Genomic DNA, 20,438 nt, shown 5'->3' on the forward strand with positions numbered 1-20,438 from the left:
AAAATCACTAAATCTTAAAAAAGAAAATCAAACCTAAAAGCACCTTGAGGGATGGGGGGGGGGGGGCAAGGGACATTGGAACTCTCTGTCACCAAATGGAATCCCAAGTGAAAAAACTGCTGCTGTGGGACCAGGATCCTCAGGAAACATCCCCTGTACCAAACCTAGCATTCTTTAATTATACCCCTGACGCAGTTTCCAGTTTGGTTAAAATGGTGGTGGGAGGTGGGCATTGGTTGAGGTGTGTGAGGCCCAAAATGTTCTCTCAATACAGTGGGAAGATTTGGATACACAGGTGTGGCAGACAGACAAAGGTGGCCCCCACCATTCCCACCTCCTGGTGTTCATACCCTTATGTAATCTCCTTTGAGTGTAGGCAGGCCAGACCGGTAACATTCCCCCCCACCCCAGCGGGAGAGACAAAGACAAGAAGGGAAGGAGATGAAAAGCATCAACTCATAGTTGCATCATATTAATTATTGATTGCTTCTCATACGTGTCTTGACCAGGGGATGGGAGCAGCTCAAGCCAAGCCAGTGACCCCTTGCTCAAGCCAGCAACCTCAGGCTTCAAGCCCAAGGGATCACGTGACCATGGGATCATGTCCGTGAACTCATGTTCAAGCCGGCGACCCTGTGCTCAAGCTGGATGAGCCCACGCTCAAGCTGGCAAACTCAGGGTTTCAAACTTGGGACCTCAGCATTCCAGGTTGAAGTTCTATCCATTGCACCAACACTGATCAAGCTATGACTTCTAACCAATAGAATAGGGCAAAGATGACAAGATTGTGTGATTACGTGACACAAGATTACAGCATCTGTCTTTAAAGAAGCAAGCTGCCATGTGTGAGCTGCCCTAGTTGGAGGGTCAAGGTGACAAGAGCAGGCTGACAGCCAGCCAGAAGCTGAAGCTCTTAGCTCAGCAGTCGGCAAGGACCCGAATGCTGCCAAAACCTTGTGAGCTTGAAACCGATCTTTTCACAGTTGATCCTTCAGATGAGCCTCAGCCCTGGCCAGCACCTTGACTGTAACTGTGCAGTGGACCCAGCTAAGCTGTGCCCAGCATCCTGAGCTATAGAAATAGAGTAAATGAGTTTTTTGAAGCTGCTGTTTGTGGTACTATTCTGCTTCAATAGATAACTGATACAGGAGGTGAGCGAAGGGTATTTGAGGTAGAAGTCAGTGTGAGAAAGGAATCTGGACAGATTAATGGCTGTGTGGCTTTGGAAAGTCACTTAATATGCTCATTTGGGACTTACTTTCTCCTCTATGTTGATAGTAGCTATTACATAATACTCTGTGCTAGGTTCTGTTCTGTGCACTCAACGTAAAACATTTCCTCATCCCAGAGCACTTGAGAGATCTTGCTCCCTGGCATATGTTGTCAGTTTGGCTCAAATAAACTCTTAAAATTAAAAAATAAAATCATCACAACAGTTCTGCGAGGTAGGCACTCATCGCAGTTTTACAAATGATGAGACTGAAGGACAGTGAGATTATGTAATTTTCCCAGAGCACATAGTTACTAAATGGCAGAGGTGGGATTGGAACCCAGGCAGTGTGGCTCCAGCATCCAGGCTTCTAATCAAGTTGATTTACTAGAGCGGTGCTTCCCACAAAGCTGGCATGTAAGACCTGCTTAATACATGGAAGTTTGCATTCCCTCCACGTAGTTTAAGACAGCCATATAGGCCTGACCTGTGGTGGGTCAGTGGATAAAGCATCCACCTGGAGCACTGAGGTCCCTGGTTCGAAACCCAGGGCTTGGAGGATCAAGGCACATATGTGAAGCAAACAATGTGTTGAAGCTTCCTACTCTTCCCCCCACTAATTTTCTCCCTTCTCTCTAAAATCAATAAATAAAATCTTTTTTTAAAAAAGCCATAAATGACAGGTATTGAATGAAAGGCCAAGGAGTTGCTTAATTCCATAGGTGATTGGAAGCCACCGGAGTGTTCCATGGGCACACAGTAGGTGTTCAAGAGCTGTTGACTGAGCAGGAAGTGACAGGAATATATCATGCTCTGGGCAGAAGACTGGTTTTCCTCACTGCAACTTGAATATGGACACTTTCATGTTTTCTTCCTGATTACTGACGTAATGTAGACAGGAAAACAAAAACAAAGAGTATTAACAATTTCTGTAATATTGTCATAGGAAAAGGCTGGAAATAGCCTGTATGTCCACATCAGTTTTCTTTTTTCTTTTCTTTTTTTTTTAAAGAGACAGAGAGAGAGTCAGAGTGAGGAATAGACAGGGACAGACAGACAGGAACGGAGAAATGAGAAGCATCAATCATTAGTTTTTCCTTGCGCATTGCGACATCTTAGTTGTTCATTGATTGCTTTCTCATATGTGCCTTGACCACGAGCCTTCAGCAGACCGAGTAACCCCTCGCTTGAGCCAGAGACCTTGGGTCCAAGCTGGTGAGCTTTTGCTCAAACCAGATGAGCCTGCGCTCAAGCTGGCGACCTCAGGGTCTCGAACCTGGGTCCTCAGCATCCCAGTCCGACGCTCTATCCACTGCGCCACCGCCTGGTCAGGCCACATCAGTTTTCTATTGTTGTGTAACAAACACAGAAGCTTAAAAACCACACATTGATTGCCCCGTGGTTTCTGTAGGGCAGGAATCCAGGTGAGGCGCAGCTGGGTCCTCTGTCAGAGTGTCAAGCTCATAGGGGATTCCATTCCTTGTTGGCTGTTGGACAGCGGTCACTCCTTTTCTTGTCACGTGGCCTTTCCATACTTCACAGCTTGGCAGTTACCTTCATCAAAGTGAGCGGGCAAGAGTGCCAGCAGACGGCAGTCACAGTCTTCATCTGAGAAGTGACAGCCCATCACCTTAACTAGATTCTATGGGTAGAAGCAAGTTCCAGGTCCTGCCCCACATTCAGAGAGGGGCAGGGAGGGACTACACAAGGATATGAATACCAGGAGGCAGGATCATCCAGGGTCATCTTAGAAGTCTACTTACACCTGACCTGTGGTGGCGCAGTGGATAAAGCGTCAACCTGGAATGCAGAGGTCACTGGTTCAAAACCCTGGGCTTGCCTGGTCAAGGCACATATGGGAGTTGATGCTTCCTGCTCCTCCTCCCCCTTCTCTCTCTCCTCTCTCTCTCTAAAAGTGAATAAATAAAAAATAAAAAGTCTACTTACATATTTCCGAGATCAGACGAGATCGGGCGCGTTCCGGGTGGTATGGCCGTAGACTCTACTTACATATTAAGGGCTGATGTAAAAAATCACCACAAACTGGGCAGTTTAAAACAACAGAAATTTATTCTCTCCCAGTTCTGGAGGCTTTTTAGAAGTCTGAAATCAAGATGTCAGCGGGGCCATGCTCCTTCTAAGCATTCCTTGGCTTATAGGAACATAAATCCAATCTCTGCCTCCGTCTCCACATGGCCTTCACTGTGTGTCCTCTCCTCTTTTTGTAAGGACACCCAGCATTAGAATAACGGCCCGTTCCCAAATTCAGGTGGAACCTAACTGGTTTCATCTCAAAATCCTTAACTAATTACATCTACAAAGGCTCTGTTTCCAAATGAGGTCATATTTCCAGGCATTGAGGGTTGGGACTTGAACATATCTTTTTTTTTTTTTTTTTGTATTTTTCTGAAGCTGGAAACAGGGAGAGACAGTCAGACAGACTCCTGCATGCACCCGACCGGGATCCACCCGGCACGCCCACCAGGGGCGACGCTCTGCCCACCAGGGGGCGATGCTCTGCCCCTCCGGGGTGTCGCTCTGCCGTGACCAGAGCCACTCTAGCGCCTGGGGCAGAGGCCAAGGAGCCATCCCCAGCTCCCGGGCCATCTTTGCTCCAATGGAGCCTTGGCTGCGGGAGGGGAAGAGAGAGACAGAGAGGAAGGAGGGGGGTGGGGGTGGAGAAGCAAATGGGCGCTTCTCCTGTGTGCCCTGGCCGGGAATCGAACCCGGGTCCCCCACACGCCAGGCCGACGCTCTACCGCTGAGCCAACCGGCCAGGGCCTTGAACATATGAGGGAGACACAGTATGACTCACTACAGTCTACCCAGTACAATGCCCATCAGTTATACATAAGGGATGATTGTGTATATAAGTTTAGGTATATCCTTAAAGTGGAATACTAGATCCTTGGGGGGAAAATACCTATGTATTCTTTTTTTTTTTTTTCCTGTATTTTTCTGAAGCTGGAAACGGGGAGAGACAGACAGACTCCCGCATGCACCCGACCGGGATCCACCCGGCACGCCCACCAGGGGGCGACGCTCTGCCCACCAGGGGGCGATGCTCTGCCCCTCCTGGGCGTCGCTCTGTTGCGACCAGAGCCACTCTAGCGCCTGGGGCAGAGGCCGAGGAGCCATCCCCAGCGTCCGGGCCATCTTTGCTCCAGTGGAGCCTTGGCTGCGGGAGGGGAAGAGAGAGACAGAGAGGAAGGAGAGGGGGAGGGGTGGAGAAGCAGATGGGCGCTTCTCCTGTGTGCCCTGGCCGGGAATCGAACCCGGAACTTCTGCACGCCAGGCCGACGCTCTACCACTGAGCCAACTGGCCAGGGCCTATGTATTCTTATTGACTAATGTCACCCCATTAAATTTAGTTTCTAAATAAAAAAAAGCAAAACAAAGAATGAAAAGCTCTTTATATTGTTGATAAGGAATAGTCACTAAGCTATATCAAGGACAGGTAGCAAGGTATAGAATAAGGTAGATATAATACACTCTTTTGCATAGAAAAATGGAAAGGGAAAAATACATAGTTTATGTGCATAAAATATCTCTGTGTGATTAGGAGACAAGGATAGGAAAGATACTTTTAACCTTTCATACTATTTGAATTCAAAACCATGTACATGTACTATCTTTTCAAAGAATGAAAGAAAATCTATATTTAAAAGGTCATCAGCCTGACCAGGTGGTGGCGCAGTGGATAGAGCATCAGCCTGGGATGCGGAGGACCCAGGTTCAAGACCCTGAGGTCGCCAGCTTGAGCGCAGGCTCATCTGGTTTGAGCAAAAGCTCACCAGCTTGGACCCAAGGTCGCTGGCTCGAGCAAGGGGTTACTTGGTCTGCTGAAGGCCCGCGGTCAAGGCATGTATGAGAAAGCAATCAATGAACAACTAAGGTGTCGCAACGTGCAACGAAAAACTAATGATTGATGCTTTTCACTTCTCCATTCCTGTCTGTCTGTCCGTCCCTGTCTATCCCTCTCTTTGACTCTCTCTCTGTCTCTGTAAAAAAAAAAAAAAAAAAAGAAAGGATCATCAATTGACCCTGCTGGTTGGATCAGTGGTAGAGTGTTGGCCCAGCATGTGGAAGTTACGGGTTCGATTCCCGGTCAGGGCACACAGGAGAAGTGCCCATCTGCTTCTCCACCATTCTCTCTATCTCTCTCTTCCCCTCTTGCAGCTAAGGCTCCATTGGAGCACAGTTGGCCCGGGCACTGAGGATGGCTCCATGGCCTCCGCCTCAGGTGCTAGAATGGCTCCAGGTGCAACGGAGCAACGCCCCAGATGGGCAGAGCATCGCCCCCTGGTGGGAATGCCGGGTGGACCCCGGTCGGGCACATGCAGGAGTCTGTCTCTCTGTCTCCCTGCTTCTCACTTCAGAAAAATATAAAAAATAAAATAAAATTTTAAAAAAAGGTCATCAGTCATACCAACACCCAAAGATATAGAGCACGGTCAAAATTTTTGTGTCTTCTCATCTTTTTCCTATTATATCTAGATATAAGGAATAAATATTTCATTTTTCTTGTGCAAATATGAGCTTGTTCTGTCCTACTGTTCTGAATCCTTTCATCTACTATCTTGTAACCATTTCTCCAGTCACTGAATGTTCCTTTGTAATATTTGGAGTGACTTCATAATATTCCATTAAATGAACAACCATGACTTATATGGGAAAGTACCCCATTGCTGGACATTTCGAGCTTTCAGATTTTTTGCTATTAAAGTCAGGCATTATAGAAAGACTTTGCAAGTTAACCTTAAGACATCTGTCCATCAAATCCAGTTAACCGGAACACCCGAACTCTAAGCCTCCTGGTTAATGTGATTTTACTGGTGGTGAGCAGAGTCCAACCCAGCCTAGCATCTGGGTTAGGCAGGCGCTTGGCCCTAGCGACCTGAGGGAGGTAACTGTCACTTGTTTCCCAGTTACCTGAGCTACAGATTTAGAATCCTCTGCAGTGAGCAGGTGAGTACCTAGCACAGCTCCCTCCTGGTTGTTGGTCCCAGGAATCACTGGACCGGGTACCATCTGGTTATGGGGCAGGGTTACCAGTAGGCAGCAGCCCTGGGGATTCAAATAACTGAAGGGCAGGCTGAGCTGAGCCACGAGTTAGCATAGCAGGGGACCCAGCCTCATCATAGAGATGGAAGCCAGAGGCCTTCCGGAGGAGGCTGGTAAAAATATTTGCCTCCCTGCAGGAGGCCCCTTGGACTCCAGAGGTAAAAGGGAGGGTCAAGGAGAGAGAAAGCTCAGTCTGCTGCACTCTCAAAATCTCACATGACTCAGCATGGTGTATAGGAAAGAGCACTGCTTAGAAGCCACTGAGCTTTCTGTTGTGTGTCCTTGGGCAAGTGACTTTGGCACCTTTCTGAGTCTCAGTCTCTTCACCTATAACCTGGAAATAATCCTAGAACCTGTTTTGCAGCCTAGGTCTTGCTTCATAGAAGAGTTCAGAGGGTCCGAGGACAGAATGAGAAACTCCAAGAAGAAGCAACCAGTGCAGTGTGGTGCGCAGTCAGTGCAGGCAGCCTGTGATGGGCAGGGACCGCTCACTAAGGGAGCCTGGGGGGAGAGGGGCCTGGGTAGGCCCAGGCATCAGGCAGGTCTCCTGGAGGGTGGCACAAGGATGGATTCCTGGCCATATGAGGGCTCTGCAGGGACAGGCAAGAACAGAAGTGGACTGGGTGAGGTTATGAGCCCACCAGGGCCTAGATAGGGGATTTAGCAATCTGGGAACACCAAACAGAGTGACACAGACCTGGGCCATGCTGGGACACCTGGGGGCCAGTGGGCGTACTGGCAGAGGTCAGTCAGCCCTCCCTAAGCTGGGCTGTGCCCTACTCCTCCTAACCTTGCACCCCTCCATACCCCAAGTCCCAGGGATTGACCCAACTCTCTCTGATGAATAGTGCTCAGGCCTGGCCCAGGTCACAGCCTTACCAGTGCCATCCCTAGGTCACAGAGCCCAAAGGGCACAGTGGCAGACCCTAGTGCGGTTTCTCAGATGTAAAAAGCCAGCTCCTCTTTGACAAAGATGAACTCCCACTTATCCCCCTCCCACCATGGAGAAAGACAGAACCATCAGCTACAGGTTTGCTACTGACCTTCTGGGTATCTACTATTTTCCAAATTAAAATCATAAAATGCAACATGCTTTTTCAAACAAAGCACACCCTTGCCTCAGCCCTAGAAATTCAGGCCAACCTACCCCTTGGAAATGAACAATTTGCTCCAATGCCTTCAAGAATGGAGAGGGACAGGGAGCCTAATGTACTATTACAATAGAAATGACGTCATTGTTTAGTTTCTAACCCATGGCTTCCTCTTTGGTTTTATCCAGTTGGGGGAGGCACATGAGCTTGTGAGAAGGAACTGTCAGTGGATGGGGTTCCACCATTTTACGGATAAACAAAATGAGGCCAGAGGATCTCATCCAAGGTTGCTGGTCAATTAGGAAAACAAAGACATTCTTCCAACAGGTCAAGTCATTGAAGCTTCAGTATTGCTACAAGGCTCCGAGGGGGCAGGCAGGAATGCTCCTTCAGGCTGGTTGGGCGCTGGGTTGAGGCAGAGTTTAGGAGTTCTAGACCTTTGAGGCCAGGAAGCAGGAGCCGAGATTGCGGTGAGACTATGCAGCTGGCTCTGGGTTCTGATTCTGCTCTGCCAATTTGCCGCTGCGAGACCTGGCCCGATTTGCTTAATCTTCAATTTCCCGTTTATGCAAAAGGAGCTAATAATCTCTGTTTCCTGAGTTGTCCGAAGAAGTAAATGCGATCTATGAAGAACCTCCAACCAGTGCCTGTCCGAAGTGAGCGCTCCATAGACCTGGCTGCAGCACGCCTACCGCACGCCTACCGCACGCCTACCGCACGCCTACCGCACGCCTACCGCGGCCTCACCCCGCCCTGCTCCATCCCCGGAGCGCGCCCTCGGGCCCGGGCACGCGGGGAGATGGGCGGGACGGAATCGGGCCCCGCCCCTGACCCCGCCCTGCCAGACCCGCTCGGCCTCGGCAGCGGCGGCAACGCGCGAAGGTAGGGGGCCGACGGCGCGCGCTCCCGCGGGCCAGAGTCTCAGGCACGCAACGTGCGCTCGGGCGACAGGAGGCGGCGTGCCGCGCGGGCGGGGCCGCTGGGCTGAGGTTGCGGTGCGCAGAGGGTGGGAAGGCGAGCGCGCGCAGAGGCGGGCTGGAGCGGCGTCCCGGGCCCTGGGGGCGCTCCAGGCTCACTCGCGGGTTTCCCGCCGGGCCCGGCTGCGGAGCGTGCGCCCACGGGATCTGCGGACATCCTGCCGCGTCCTGTTCCCGTCCTGCCCGGGGCTCGGGCCGGGGTGGGCGGGAAGAGGCGGGGGCCTACTCGGACGCGGCGGCCTGCAGGCGCCCAAGGAGCGCCCCTCCGCTCCGGGGTTCTCCTCGCTCTACCTGGCTGAGCTGCGGTAGGAGGCCCTTCCCGACTGTCACCACGAACAAGACCCCTTACTGCGGCTTCCGTGGACCGGTACCGTGTGGGATGGCGTTTCACCTTCAGTGTAGGCTTAGGAGTTGAAAGTAGTTCCATTTTAGGGATGAGGACACTAAGGCCCAGAGCGGTCAATTCAGTTGCCCGAGCTGACACAACCTGTTCAGGGATTTGGACCCTCCGCTCCTTGGGTTTCTCAGAATGGGGCCTGAGTCTCTGTGATTGGCATTTTGAACAGGCTAATCGTGATTTTTATGCAAACCCAAGTACTCTGGGCCGATTTCTGACCGTGTGGTGGCCAGTCTCCCCAGCTTCCTCTGAAGCCAGGATTTATCTGGAGAAATGGGACACTGGGGGAGGGTTTCAGGAGAGTATCTTCTGATGGTTTTCATCTGAGATTTCTTCTTTTCCTTGGCTGAGCTCACAGCAGTTGCTTAATAAATAAACCAGGAGCTGACCAGAGATTAAGGGTAGACTATGCTCCTCAGAAAGGAGCAGGGGTCAAGAAAGACCTCAGGAATCAAAACCCCTAGCTCCTGGGGGTTTCTCTGACTTAGTTCCTCTCCCATATTTCTCTTAAGCCCAGGGGATGGGCACCCCTCCCACCCAGGAGCCCTACAGAGGTGGCACTACCCAGTTTTTACCCTGAACTCCTGGGATACAGCAGGTGCTGGATATGTATGTATTCACTGGGAGTCCTTCCTGGGTCCCAGGCTGTGGACAATGTCACCCCTGGCCAAGGCTTGCTCAGTGTGACCCTGCTGAAGTCCAGGGAGATTGTTTCTTTACTATATTTTTCACTTAGCTTCTTATATTATTATTTATCTCTTAGCCTTCATTCATTTGCTCAGAAGCTGTTCATGGAGCTTTGGGCCTTAGGCACCGTGGAAACGGCAGTAAACAAGGCCAACTTGGTCCCTACTGGTAGAGGAGACACCACATACGTGTTGGAGAAAACAGTGAATGACCACTGGCAGGGACTGCTTTAGCTGGGAGGTCAGGGCTTTCTCTTTCAGAGGTGACATTTTTGAGCCAAGATCTGGTTGACAAGCAGGAGACAGCCATGAAAGGAAGGGGGAAGAGCATTCCAGGCAGCAAAAGTGGCAGGTGCAAAGGTCCTGAGGTGGGAACCTGTGGGAGCCTGTGGGCTGTGCTTAAGCATTAAGAAAGCCAGCAAGTGCTGGAGTAGGATGAGCAAGGGGGAGAGGGAGGGAGACGCTATGGGAGAGGTGGGCCCGGACCAGATCAGGCAGGCCTTGTTCGCTGTGGCAGGTCTTGGAGTTTTATTTTGAGTGTGATAGGGGGCAGTAGGATGAAGTGGCGGGGCGGGGGTGGGAGGGTTGAACAGGAGAGGGATGTGATCTTGACTGTGTGAGAATAGACTGGGGTAGGGGACAAGAGGGCAAGCAGGGAGACCTATGAGGAGCCATCTCAGCAGTCCAAGCAAGAGATGGCATGTAGGATACAAGTACAGTGGCTTTATATAATGCACACCAGAGGCCTAGGATGGTGTCTGGCACACAGCAAGCACTACATTGTGGAACCAGGCATGCCAGGGTCTCACCTGTGGCTTCAGCCCTTCATGGGTGACTTTGTGCAAGTTATTTAACTTCACCGAGCCTTAATGTTGTCATCTATAAAATGGGTAGAATTGTACCGCATCACAGGGCTGCCAAGAAGGTTAAAAGAGATAAAGTATACAAATAGAAAGTTTTTGTATTTGTACAAGATCTGGCTGTTGGTTGGTACAGTATTTTTGTTTTAATTTCTAGTGAGTAACTGGAGAATAAAGAAGAGACGAGTGGGCAAAAGTGTCGAGTATGTTTGAAACTCACAAGCAATCTTTGAAGAATTTTCTTTTTTAAAGATTTTATTTATTCATTTTAGAGAGGAGAGAGAGAGAGAGATGGGGGGGGGGGGGGAAGGTGGGGAACAGGAAGCATCAACTCCCATATGTGCCTTGACCAGGCAAGCCCAGGGTTTTGAACCAGCGACCTTAGCGTTCCAGGTCAATGCTTTAGCCACTGTGCCACCACAGGTCAGGCTGAAGAATTTTTTGATCTGCAAACAATGATGGTGTACTGGGCACAGGGTTCTAGATTGAGTACAGGGGAGACAATAATACTTGTGATAGTAATGATAACACAAATCATAGCTAACACTTATCCACTGTTTAACAGTGTGTAGTGAGTAAGATAATACTCGCTGATAGTGAAACCCAGAAGTCTCAGAGGCTTAACCCAGTAGAAGTTTATTTCTTCATGAAAAGCCTTGTTGGTGTTTGGTAGGTGGCTTTCTACCTGGTGACCCAGACCCCTTCCAGCTTTGGCTCTGGCCCCAGGACCTTGGCATTGTTTCCTTACGGCTAGTGGACAGGCAAGGAGATAATTCCTCACGGGAGGTTTTTCTGGGCCAAGTCTAAAGTGGCACACATTCTTTCTGTCTTAATTATACTGGCCAGAACTTGATCACATGGCCACATCTGACTACAACAGGAGTCTGGGGAATGGCTTCTAGCCTTTATCCTAAGAAGAATCAGAGGCCCTGGCCGGTTGGCTCAGCGGTAGAGCGTCGGCCTAGGGTGCGGAGGACCCGGGTTCGATTCCCGGCCAGGGCACACAGGAGAAGCGCCCATTTGCTTCTCCACCCCTCCGCCGCACTTTCCTCTCTGTCTCTCTCTTCCCCTCCCGCAGCCAAGGCTCCATTGGAGCAAGGATGGCCCGGGCACTGGGGATGGCTCTGTGGCCTCTGCCTCAGGCGCTAGAGTGGCTCTGGTCGCAACATGGCGACGCCCAGGATGGGCAGAGCATCGGCCCCTGGTGGGCAGAGCTTCGCCCCTGGTGGGCGTGCCGGGTGGATCCCGGTCGGGCGCATGCGGGAGTCTGTCTGACTGTCTCTCCCTGTTTCCAGCTTCAGAAAAATGAAAGAAAAAAAAAAAAAAAAGAAGAATCAGAAACGTGTTTTGGTGAACACATAGTGGCTTAGTCACACTGAATTTAGTCACACACTAAGCAAGCATCTTATTTAATCCTCTTGACAGAAGCAGGCACCGTTATTATCCCATTTCAGAGATAAGGAAACAGAGGATCAGAGAGGCAAAGTCACTGGCTCACGGTCACACATCTGGTGGGGAGGCATAGCCAAGATTGGAATCCTGGCAGTCAGAGGCTGAAGCTATAACATCCAGCCCTTTCCCGTGAGGAATTCCATCATTGTTTTGAGAATTGGGTGGAAGCTGCAGGCGTTGGAAAACTGTATACATACACAGAAGGTTTAACTATGATTTCTTGGGACTCACAGAACCCAATAGGTCTCTAGGTTCTAGGGGAGAACTTTGTGGGTAGAGCCAACAGGTTGGTTTCTCCCGGTACCCATGGTTCTGTCATCCTGCTCCCTCCCCCCACTTCCCTTAGGGCACTGGCTGGAGGAGGGCACAGAATAATTCAGTTCACCAAGCACATCAGGGGCACCCTCTCTGCCAAGCTGGGCAGGCCGGGATGGAGAACCTGGCATTGGGGTGTCTGTGGCCCACCCCTGCTCTGGTTATGGGTGTACAGCCTGTAGGGGTGTTTCTGGGGGCTGTCAAGAGGTGAGAAAAAGAGGGTCCCAGGGTTTTGTAGTGGCATTGCTCTGCCTCTGGCTGAGTTTAATTTTACCTAAATCTGGCCTTGGTTGCCAAGGCAAGTGGTGGCACTTATCTTTTTTACCTGGTTTCTCCTGGTTTTCCATCTACAGAACAGATTCCCTGGTTGGGGGTGAGGGGTCCAGGCTGGACTGATGTGCATTTATGCAGCACCTGCCGCATTCCTGGGTCTGACCTAGACGCAGTAGTGGAGCCTTGAGGAGCAAGGGCCCGGGCTTTGCCCTAAGGCACTATGGGGAGGCTGCCTGCCTAAGTGGAATGAGTTATGGACTTACCACCTTGAATAAGTCAGAGCCTCACCTCTCTGAACCTTGATTTTCTCATCTGGAAGTGGGTTGAGATGAAGATTTAATAAGATAATGCAAACAAGACTGGTATGGGACACAGCATTTAGAGGGTTCCCTGAGGCTGAGGGCCCAGAGGCAGCAGGAGCTCAGACACATGATGCTAATGACCAATGGGGACAGCAGCTGCCATTCACTAACTACTGACCACATGGCCAGCTATGGCTCTAAACCCCTATACCTTTCAATCCATGTGATCTCCCAGCAACTCTATATGGCAGGTGCTGTAGGCCCTATTTTAGAAATGAGGAACCGCCTGACCAGGTGGTGGCGCAGTGGATAGAGCGTCAGACTGGGATGCGGAAGGACCCATGTTCGAGACCCCCAAGGTCACCAGCTTGAACGTGGGCTCATCTGGTTTGAACAAAGCTCACCAGCTTGGACCCAAGGTTGCTGGCTTGAGCAAGGGATTACTCAGTCTGCTGTAGCCCCACGGTCAAGGTACATATGAGAAAGCAATCAATGAACAACTAAAGTGCCACAACGAAAAACTGATGATTGATGCTTCTCATCTCTCTGTGTTCCTGTCTGTCTGTCCCTATCTATCCCTCTCTCTGACTCTCGTTCTGTCTCTGTAAAAAAATAAAAATTAAAAAATAAAGTACTCTTTAGAAATGAGGAACCCTGGCTGGATAGGTCAGTTGATTAGGGCATCGTCCCAAAGCACAGAGGTTGCTGGTTCAATTCCTGGTCAGGGCACATACAAGCTCAGGTCACTGGTCCTGTTTCTCTCTCTCACGTGTGCCCTTCCCATCTCTAAAATCAATAAAATAAACATTAAAAAAAGAAGAAGAAATGAGGAAACTGAGGCTCAGAGCGGTGATTTGTACAAGATCAGACTGTCAAGTGATAGAGTGGACTTTGATGTGACCCCAGATCTGACCCCGACTCCAGAGCTGTGAGCCGAACAAATAGTCTCCAGCCTCCTGGCCACAGGGAAAGAACAATGGGAGGCGGTGCATGGACAGCTGAGCCCCAGAGCCCTAGGGTACAGGGCCTGTATGTTTCCCGTTTTTGCATGAACAGAACCAGTATTTATTGAATGTTCTCTGGGAATTCGGCACTGAGTCACATGCTCTATGCACACGTGATAGTTTGTTTAATCCCTAGACAGTTCCATGAGATCCACATCTGCCACTAAGACCCCGAGTCTCAGAGAGGCACACCACCGAGGGTGGGGAAGGGGGAAAGGAGGTGAGGGGGTTCAGCTCCTTGCCTGGTCGGGGCGATTCTACAACCTGTGTTATCTGCCCTGCACTGATGTGGGAAAAGTCACCTAGCACCTTGCAAATAACAGAGCTGGGCAAAAGTAGGCTTTTGTTCATAGGGACAAAAATGCAATAAATAACACAAGAATAAACTCTGTTTCGTGTACTCACAACTGTAGACCTACTTTTGCCCACACCTGTACATTCTTAACAAACTTTCTCGAAGATTCTGGCCTTTCCCCTTCCCTGGATGCTGACCCTGTCCCCTGAGCTTGGGGGTCTCTAGGACCCAGCAGTTCAGGAGGGTGGGGAGAATGGGTGTGTGTGTGTGTATGTGTGTGTGTTGAAAAGCCTTTTTTCCTAGTCCCTCCCCTCCCCTCCCCCTCTCTCTCCTTCCCTTTCTCCGCCACCTCTTCCTCTCTCTAGTCCCCTCCCCCTCCATATCCTAAATCTTCCTTCTGTTCCCCTCTGCCTCACTTTTCTCCCCTCTGCTTTCCATCCCTTCCTCCACCCTCAGCTCGGCCCCTCCCACCCCTGTGGTCACATGGGAGCCGAGGATTTAAGCCTAATCTGCCCAGTGCTCAGCACAGCAGTCTGGCTGTGGGGTGGGCTGGGTGGACTGAGCTAGTCTGGGGCCCTGGAGAAGGGCCTGGAAAGGAGTGCCCACAGCCTCCCCCCATGAGTTTGGGGCTGGAGGGGTCATTGGAGGTCCAGCTGGCCCTGGAGACGGTTATCCAGGTGAGTCCTGAGGGCTGTGCCCACCACATCTAGTCTCTCTAGATGGAGTCCGTGAGGAGTGGGTGCATCTTGGGGGTCCAGTTTACAGCTCCCAGCCTGATGACTAGAGGTAGAGGGGTGTGCAGGGCTTAACTGCTGTGGCTCCCATGTCCCAGTGCTCTGTGGAGGGTAGGGGGGGCCTTCCTCCCTGACTTTAGTGTTGGCACAGAGCGGTCCTCACTCATCTAGTTTGGAACTGGATCCGAGCTGAGCTCCCAGTCCAATACTCTGTGCTGCCGCAGTGGGGTTTGGTTTTCTGGAGTGTCCTCCCATGGGGTGTTTTTGTCTGACTTCCAGACTTCCTTCCATTTGGGTGATTTCCTGGGCACCCACATCTTGGGCGACAGGACTTTGCTTCTTCCCACTCAGGTCAAAGTGCCCAGGGTCCCAGGCTCCCCTCAGACCCTCTCTCTTTCCCCGCAGATACTGGAGAGCAGCGTCCTAGGGCCGGGCCAGGAGAGGAGCCCGAGTGTGCAGGACCCAGCCCGGGACTGTCATCCTGCCCACCTGCCTGCCTGCATCAGGGAGATTGTCACCCGAAACTTCTCCCAGCCTGAGAGCTCAGGTACCACCCCACCCTCCCACTCCCCTGCACAGACCCTGAGCACAGCTTACCTCTTCTCACATCCCTCCTCAGTAGTCATGATAATGACGGTGATTGCAGCTTCCATGTCTCCTTGCTGGGAGGCAGGTACACCCCTATGATGGAAGGACCCGTTTTACAGATGAGGAAATGGAGGCTCAGAGGTATAATTTGCCTAGACGTGTTCCCCATGTATTGCTGCTAGAAGGAGTCCCTCCTTGCTGTAAAGACTTAGACCCAAATACCATATTATCTCCCAGGGAAGGTGTGAGCTGGCTGACCCAGAGATTATAGGGGGAGAGCAGTTCAGTTTATCTCAGGGCTTTGCAGAAGTCCAAGAGGTGGTACTGTCCACTCTTCCCTGCCCCCAGGAAAGATGATGGGGCCCTGCTCCTCTTGGTGGGCGGCACTCACAACCAAATATGGGGGTTGAGCGTCTGGGAGGGGCACACTCAGTCACGCTGCAGTGTTTCTGGTGTTCCTGCCATGATTCTTGTCCACCCTCAGCTTCCTTGGCAGCAGAGACATTGGGGCCCCTAGAGCCACAGACAGGGTCCTAGAGAGCCCTCACCCAGGCTGGAAGAGCATAGAGGCCCATGGAATATGTCCAGTTGCACCATGGAAGGGAAGCCACAGGGTGGGGTTCCATTACCCTCTGGCCTTCCTTTTTTTCCTCTTCTTCCTCCTCCTCCTCACAACCTGACCTACACTATCTTGAGTCCTGGCCTCAGAAGTTACATGAAGCCCGTCCCTTAAGTCAGGCTTTCCTGCTATCCTGGCATGGTCTGGTTACCATTCCACCCATTTTACAGGTCCACAAAACTGAGGTCCAGTGAGTAGTAGTAATTGGAGAAGGAGGGAGCTAGAACTTGGGGCCAAGTCTGCAGACTCCTACCAAGCCTCCCTCCTGTCCCTCCCAGCCTGCTGGGGACATACTTCAGCTTGTCCACTCTAAGTCTATTCCTAGGCCTGTTGCTTTGCCTTCCTTCTGTTCTTCAGCTCTGTTTGTGCAGCCTGGTGCTACATCCACTCCTTCCCTGGGTTCTGGTCCATCTTCCTGCCCCAACTGATGGGAACGGCACCTGCAGGGGAAAGATGTCCCCCTGGACCCAGGTGGAAGCCAATCATATGCCTGCTGTCCCTCTCCAGACCCACTGTCGGCCACAGAGATGGCATCCATGCTGTCACTGCAGGAAGAGAACCAGCTGCTGCAGCAGGAGCTGTCCCGAGTGGAGGACCTGCTGGCCCAGAGCCGTGCGGAGCGCGATGAGCTGGCCATCAAGTACAACGCAGTCAGCGAGAGGGTGGGTACTGCCCGGGGGCTGAGAGCTAGCCCAGGGGCTCCCTCGCTGTGAGGTTATGGAGACGGCCAGGGTAGGCCTGCATACTGGGCCAAAGGTGGGCCTGGACTCAGACCAGCCTGGATTCGAATTTTGGCTCTGTTAACTTGAATGGCCTTGAGCAAAACGCCGCTCTCCAAGTCTGTTTTCTATAGAGGGGATGGTAATACGAAATGGAGTTTTGAGGAATCAATGAGTTAATAGAATAAAGTGTCCAGCACCAGGAGTATTTCTTTACTGTCTGTCCCAGGCCTGCTTGGGTGTGGGGGACATAGAGAATAAGACCCCTAGAGGTCCCTGCCACCCCTTGAGTCTATGGGCATCCCTCTGTGCTCCCATATACTTCGGCCTTGGGGTTCACCCAATAGTAGCTGGGCTCTGGGGCAGACTGGGGTAAGCACAGGCAGCCACAGACCTGCTGCCGCTTTCCATGGGAGTGTGGCCCAGCCATGGAAGGTGAGAAGCCAGGCCTGTCTTCATGTCCAGACGGGATTCACATGCCCTGGGAAGAAGCTGCAGGCTTGCAGGGGTCCCAGGGCCTGGGCCAGGAGGTCTGTGAGCCAGGGCCAGTGGTACAGGTTATTCTCTGTACCCTGGAACTCCAGGCTTGTAGGAGGTAACCCTGGGAAGTTGATAGTGGCTGAAAGTGGTGAGAGAGTTGCACAAGGCAAGGGAACATATGTAGATGGAAGATGTGCGCATATTAATAACAGTCATCATAGTAGCTTTGGCTTATTGAGTGCCTACTACTTGCCAGACAGGTGCTGGGTGCTTTACATTTAAAGTTGGGATGATTGTGCCTGACCAGGCGGTGGCACAGTGGATAGAACGTTGGAGTGGGATGCAGAGGACCCAGGTTTGAGACCCTGAGGTCGTCAGCTTGAGCGCGGGCTCATCTGGTTTGAGCAGAGCTTGCCAGCTTGGACCCAAGGTCGCTGGCTTGAGCAAGGAGTTACTCAGTCTGCTGAAGGCCCACGGTCAAGGCACATATGAGAAAGCAATCAATGAACAACTAAGGTGTCGCAATGAAAAACTGATGATTGATGCTTCTTATCTCTCTTTGTTCCTGTCTGTCTGTCCCTATCTATCCCTCTCTCTGACTCTGTGTCTCTGTAAAAAAAAAAAAAAAAGTTGGATGATTGATATGCTCATTTAACAGAGGAGATAACAGAGGCTTAGAGAGGGAAAGCACAGTGAGTGCTTCAGGGTCACACAGCCAATTAATCTAATCTCTCGACTCCCAGCCCAGGGCTCTGCATTACAGTTTTGGTTCTTGGGTATGGGAAGAGACACTTGGGCTGGGAGTTCCACGGGGCAGGACCTCAGACATGTGCTCTGATGTTGCAGATGGGAGACTGAAGCTGGCCTAGGGTCCCCTATGTGGTACTGGGACCCCTGAGCAACCCGTTCACGAAGAGGCTTGCATACCCCTTTTGGGAGTGGAATATGCATTTCCGAGTGTGGTTGTAGGCTGTGCCTGGGTCCTGGTATGTGTCTGCCCAGACAAGCCCCTGACTTGTTGGGTCTTGAAGAGAAATGGTGGGGGGCTCACAGTGGCCCCCAGCACTGAGGATAGCTTAGAGCTAGTTTTCCCAGGGTTTGCAGGGGGTGTAGAAGGTGCACTGGCTCCAGTTCCACATTGTCAGTGGTGACGGGGCCCTGAGCCAACCCCCTCCCAGTTTATGCCTGTCATCTTTGCCCCGTGGCACAGTGCCAGGCTCACAGGCGGCCACCTCTTAAATCCCAGCTTCTGACCGACAATGAAGCCAGCACTGCCCCACTGGCTAGCAGGAGAAGGGAAGAAGAAGTGGCAGGTGATAGGTCCTTTTTCTGCTAGGACACAGCAGCTGGGGCCACAGCACGGGAGAAGGGGGTCTGCTAAGTCTAGAAAATTCCATCATGTGACCAGGGAGGTCCCTCAGTAACTGGTAGAGCGAGCCTGGTGCTTGAGTGGTCTCTATCGGGGATGGTATCATTGCAGCCCCACCTGGAGGCAGGATTGGAGGAGAATGACCTCCAGGCCTTTCCTGGATTGTGGGCCCACTGGGAACATCAGAGCCTGGAGCTCACCTTATTGCGATGGGAAACAGGCCCAGAGATGGGCGTGATAGGCCCACGGTCCAGTCCGTGGTGGAGCTGGCATGAGGCGCCTGGTCTGGGCTCTTAGGTCCTGTGGCTCTACCTCTCCCTGTTGCCCACTTGTTCCCACACTACAGGTGGCAGGGCCTGCCCTGTGGCCATAACTGTTGCATGCGGGCTAGGTTGGGGGCAGTCAGTGTGTTTGTTCCGACTCTTTAAACCCCACAGCATCCCCGGGGAAAGAGTGCAAGCAGGGTCGGGATCTGTGTCCTGCTGATTGCATGTAAGGAAACTGAGGCAGGGGCTCCCAGTGGAGCCCAGGTTCAGAGGGAGGCCCTTAGGTTCCCCGTGGAGCCCCCAACCCCCCCCCTTCTTCCTGTCCCTGAGGAGCAGATGTTGGGTGAAGCAGCTGGGATGGGCAGGAGGGAGTGGCCACGCCCCCCTGGGCTCCACAGAATGGACCTCCTGGGCTCCCTGTGTCCATGGCAACCTGGACAGAGTGACTCGACTAATAATAATGGTACTAGGGCAGCAGTTGCTAGGGGAGACTGTAAACTTCTTTCATCCCTGGCTTGGTGACACCCTCCTTTCCTTTTGAATTACAAGTAAATTGAAAGGCTGTTTTGTGAAGGGTGAATTCTGTGGAAAGGGGTGAGGTGTGGCCCAGAGTGGCCTGGGCCTGGCTGTGAGTGGAGTACCCGACAACTGCCTGGACCCCTCTATATCCTAGAGGCAAACAGCAGCTGGTCCAGACAGCTGTGTAAAACACACACAACACAGGCCACAGTCAGACCCTACACAGACACGCACAGATGTACAAAACACACCACACAGAAACGCAAACTCACCACAGCCGAAGCTGCACTGCGGCCAGACACCGCACAGTCCCACCCAGATGTGGACCATGTCAGTCAGATATACAGTCACATCACTGGATACGCCCATTCTGTAGACAACACAACAGATTGTCTCACATCTTGTGGACACACACTGCCAAAGGTATGCACAAAGAGCAAAGCATTGAGTCGCTGTTACGCACACCACAGACACAGAGTCCAGACACGCTCTCCAAACTCACCCACTTAGAGTTGTGCACGCAGACCTACAGACACACGAACACGTGGGTACACACAGATGCACCCACACCTGCACCTCAGCCTAGACCTGCAACCGCAGACACCACTTCTCCCAGGTCCCCATGAAGGCCCAGATATAGAGTCACACAGGGTCCCAGGTGGAAACAAATGACAAAACACTCCCCACTCACACCTGTGAGCTACACCTGCGAGTTACACCTGCATCGATGCACGACACACACAGCATTTTGGTGCCGCTGCCAGCACCTCAGATGGGGACACTGCCTGTCACCTGACTTAGGTGGACTTATCACGGGCCTGTGCCCATCCCCCAGGCAGAGCCCTCCTGTGTACCATCTCCCACATCTTCAGACTGTGTTCCCCTCACTTGAAGTGAAGCCTTCAAGCAGCCCCCACCAGCCCCTCCCTGTGGGTGGCACCGCAGTGGCCACAGTCACCCTTCCACGTGCTGATAAAGTTGCTTTTAGCTTTCTCAGTGGCTCTCAGAGCATCTCCTGGGCATACTGAGTCAGTGCGGGGAACAAGAGGAGGGGGCCGGCACCTGTCACTAACCTGGCCTGGCCCGTTATTAGTGTGGGTGAGAGTAGCCGTCTTTGCTGTTGGCTTCCCCAGGACTGGACGTGGGGGGACGTGTGAATGCCCTGTCTGGGCTGTAGATGGTGAGTGTGGGCTGGTGTCAGAGTCCCCTGGGCTGGGC

General features: G+C 52.0%; 1 protein-coding gene and 1 non-coding gene across 7 annotated transcripts in view; both read left to right on the top strand.

The window, feature by feature from the left end:
• The first annotated feature begins 8,387 nt into the window (after positions 1–8,387).
• The window catches only part of CROCC (ciliary rootlet coiled-coil, rootletin), a 43,003-nt gene continuing 30,952 nt past the window's right edge, over positions 8,388–20,438 (top strand). For 5 of the 6 annotated variants that reach the window (XM_066375187.1, XM_066375188.1, XM_066375189.1 and 2 more), the window contains exons 1-3: positions 14,475–14,603; positions 15,066–15,207; positions 16,375–16,529. In XM_066375187.1, the coding sequence (XP_066231284.1) occupies positions 14,544–14,603; positions 15,066–15,207; positions 16,375–16,529 (357 nt within the window). In that variant the 5' untranslated portion in view covers positions 14,475–14,543. Of the gene's footprint in view, positions 8,648–14,474; positions 14,604–15,065; positions 15,208–16,374; positions 16,530–20,438 lie in introns of those variants that run through there. The other variant, XM_066375193.1, reaches the window with a different exon arrangement.
• TRNAP-AGG (transfer RNA proline (anticodon AGG)) lies at positions 11,212–11,287 on the top strand. Its single transcript has one exon. It is a non-coding gene; the product is annotated as a tRNA-Pro (tRNA).

Source organism: Saccopteryx leptura, chromosome 3 (assembly GCF_036850995.1).
Source record: "Saccopteryx leptura isolate mSacLep1 chromosome 3, mSacLep1_pri_phased_curated, whole genome shotgun sequence".
Taxonomy (NCBI): domain Eukaryota; kingdom Metazoa; phylum Chordata; class Mammalia; order Chiroptera; family Emballonuridae; genus Saccopteryx; species Saccopteryx leptura.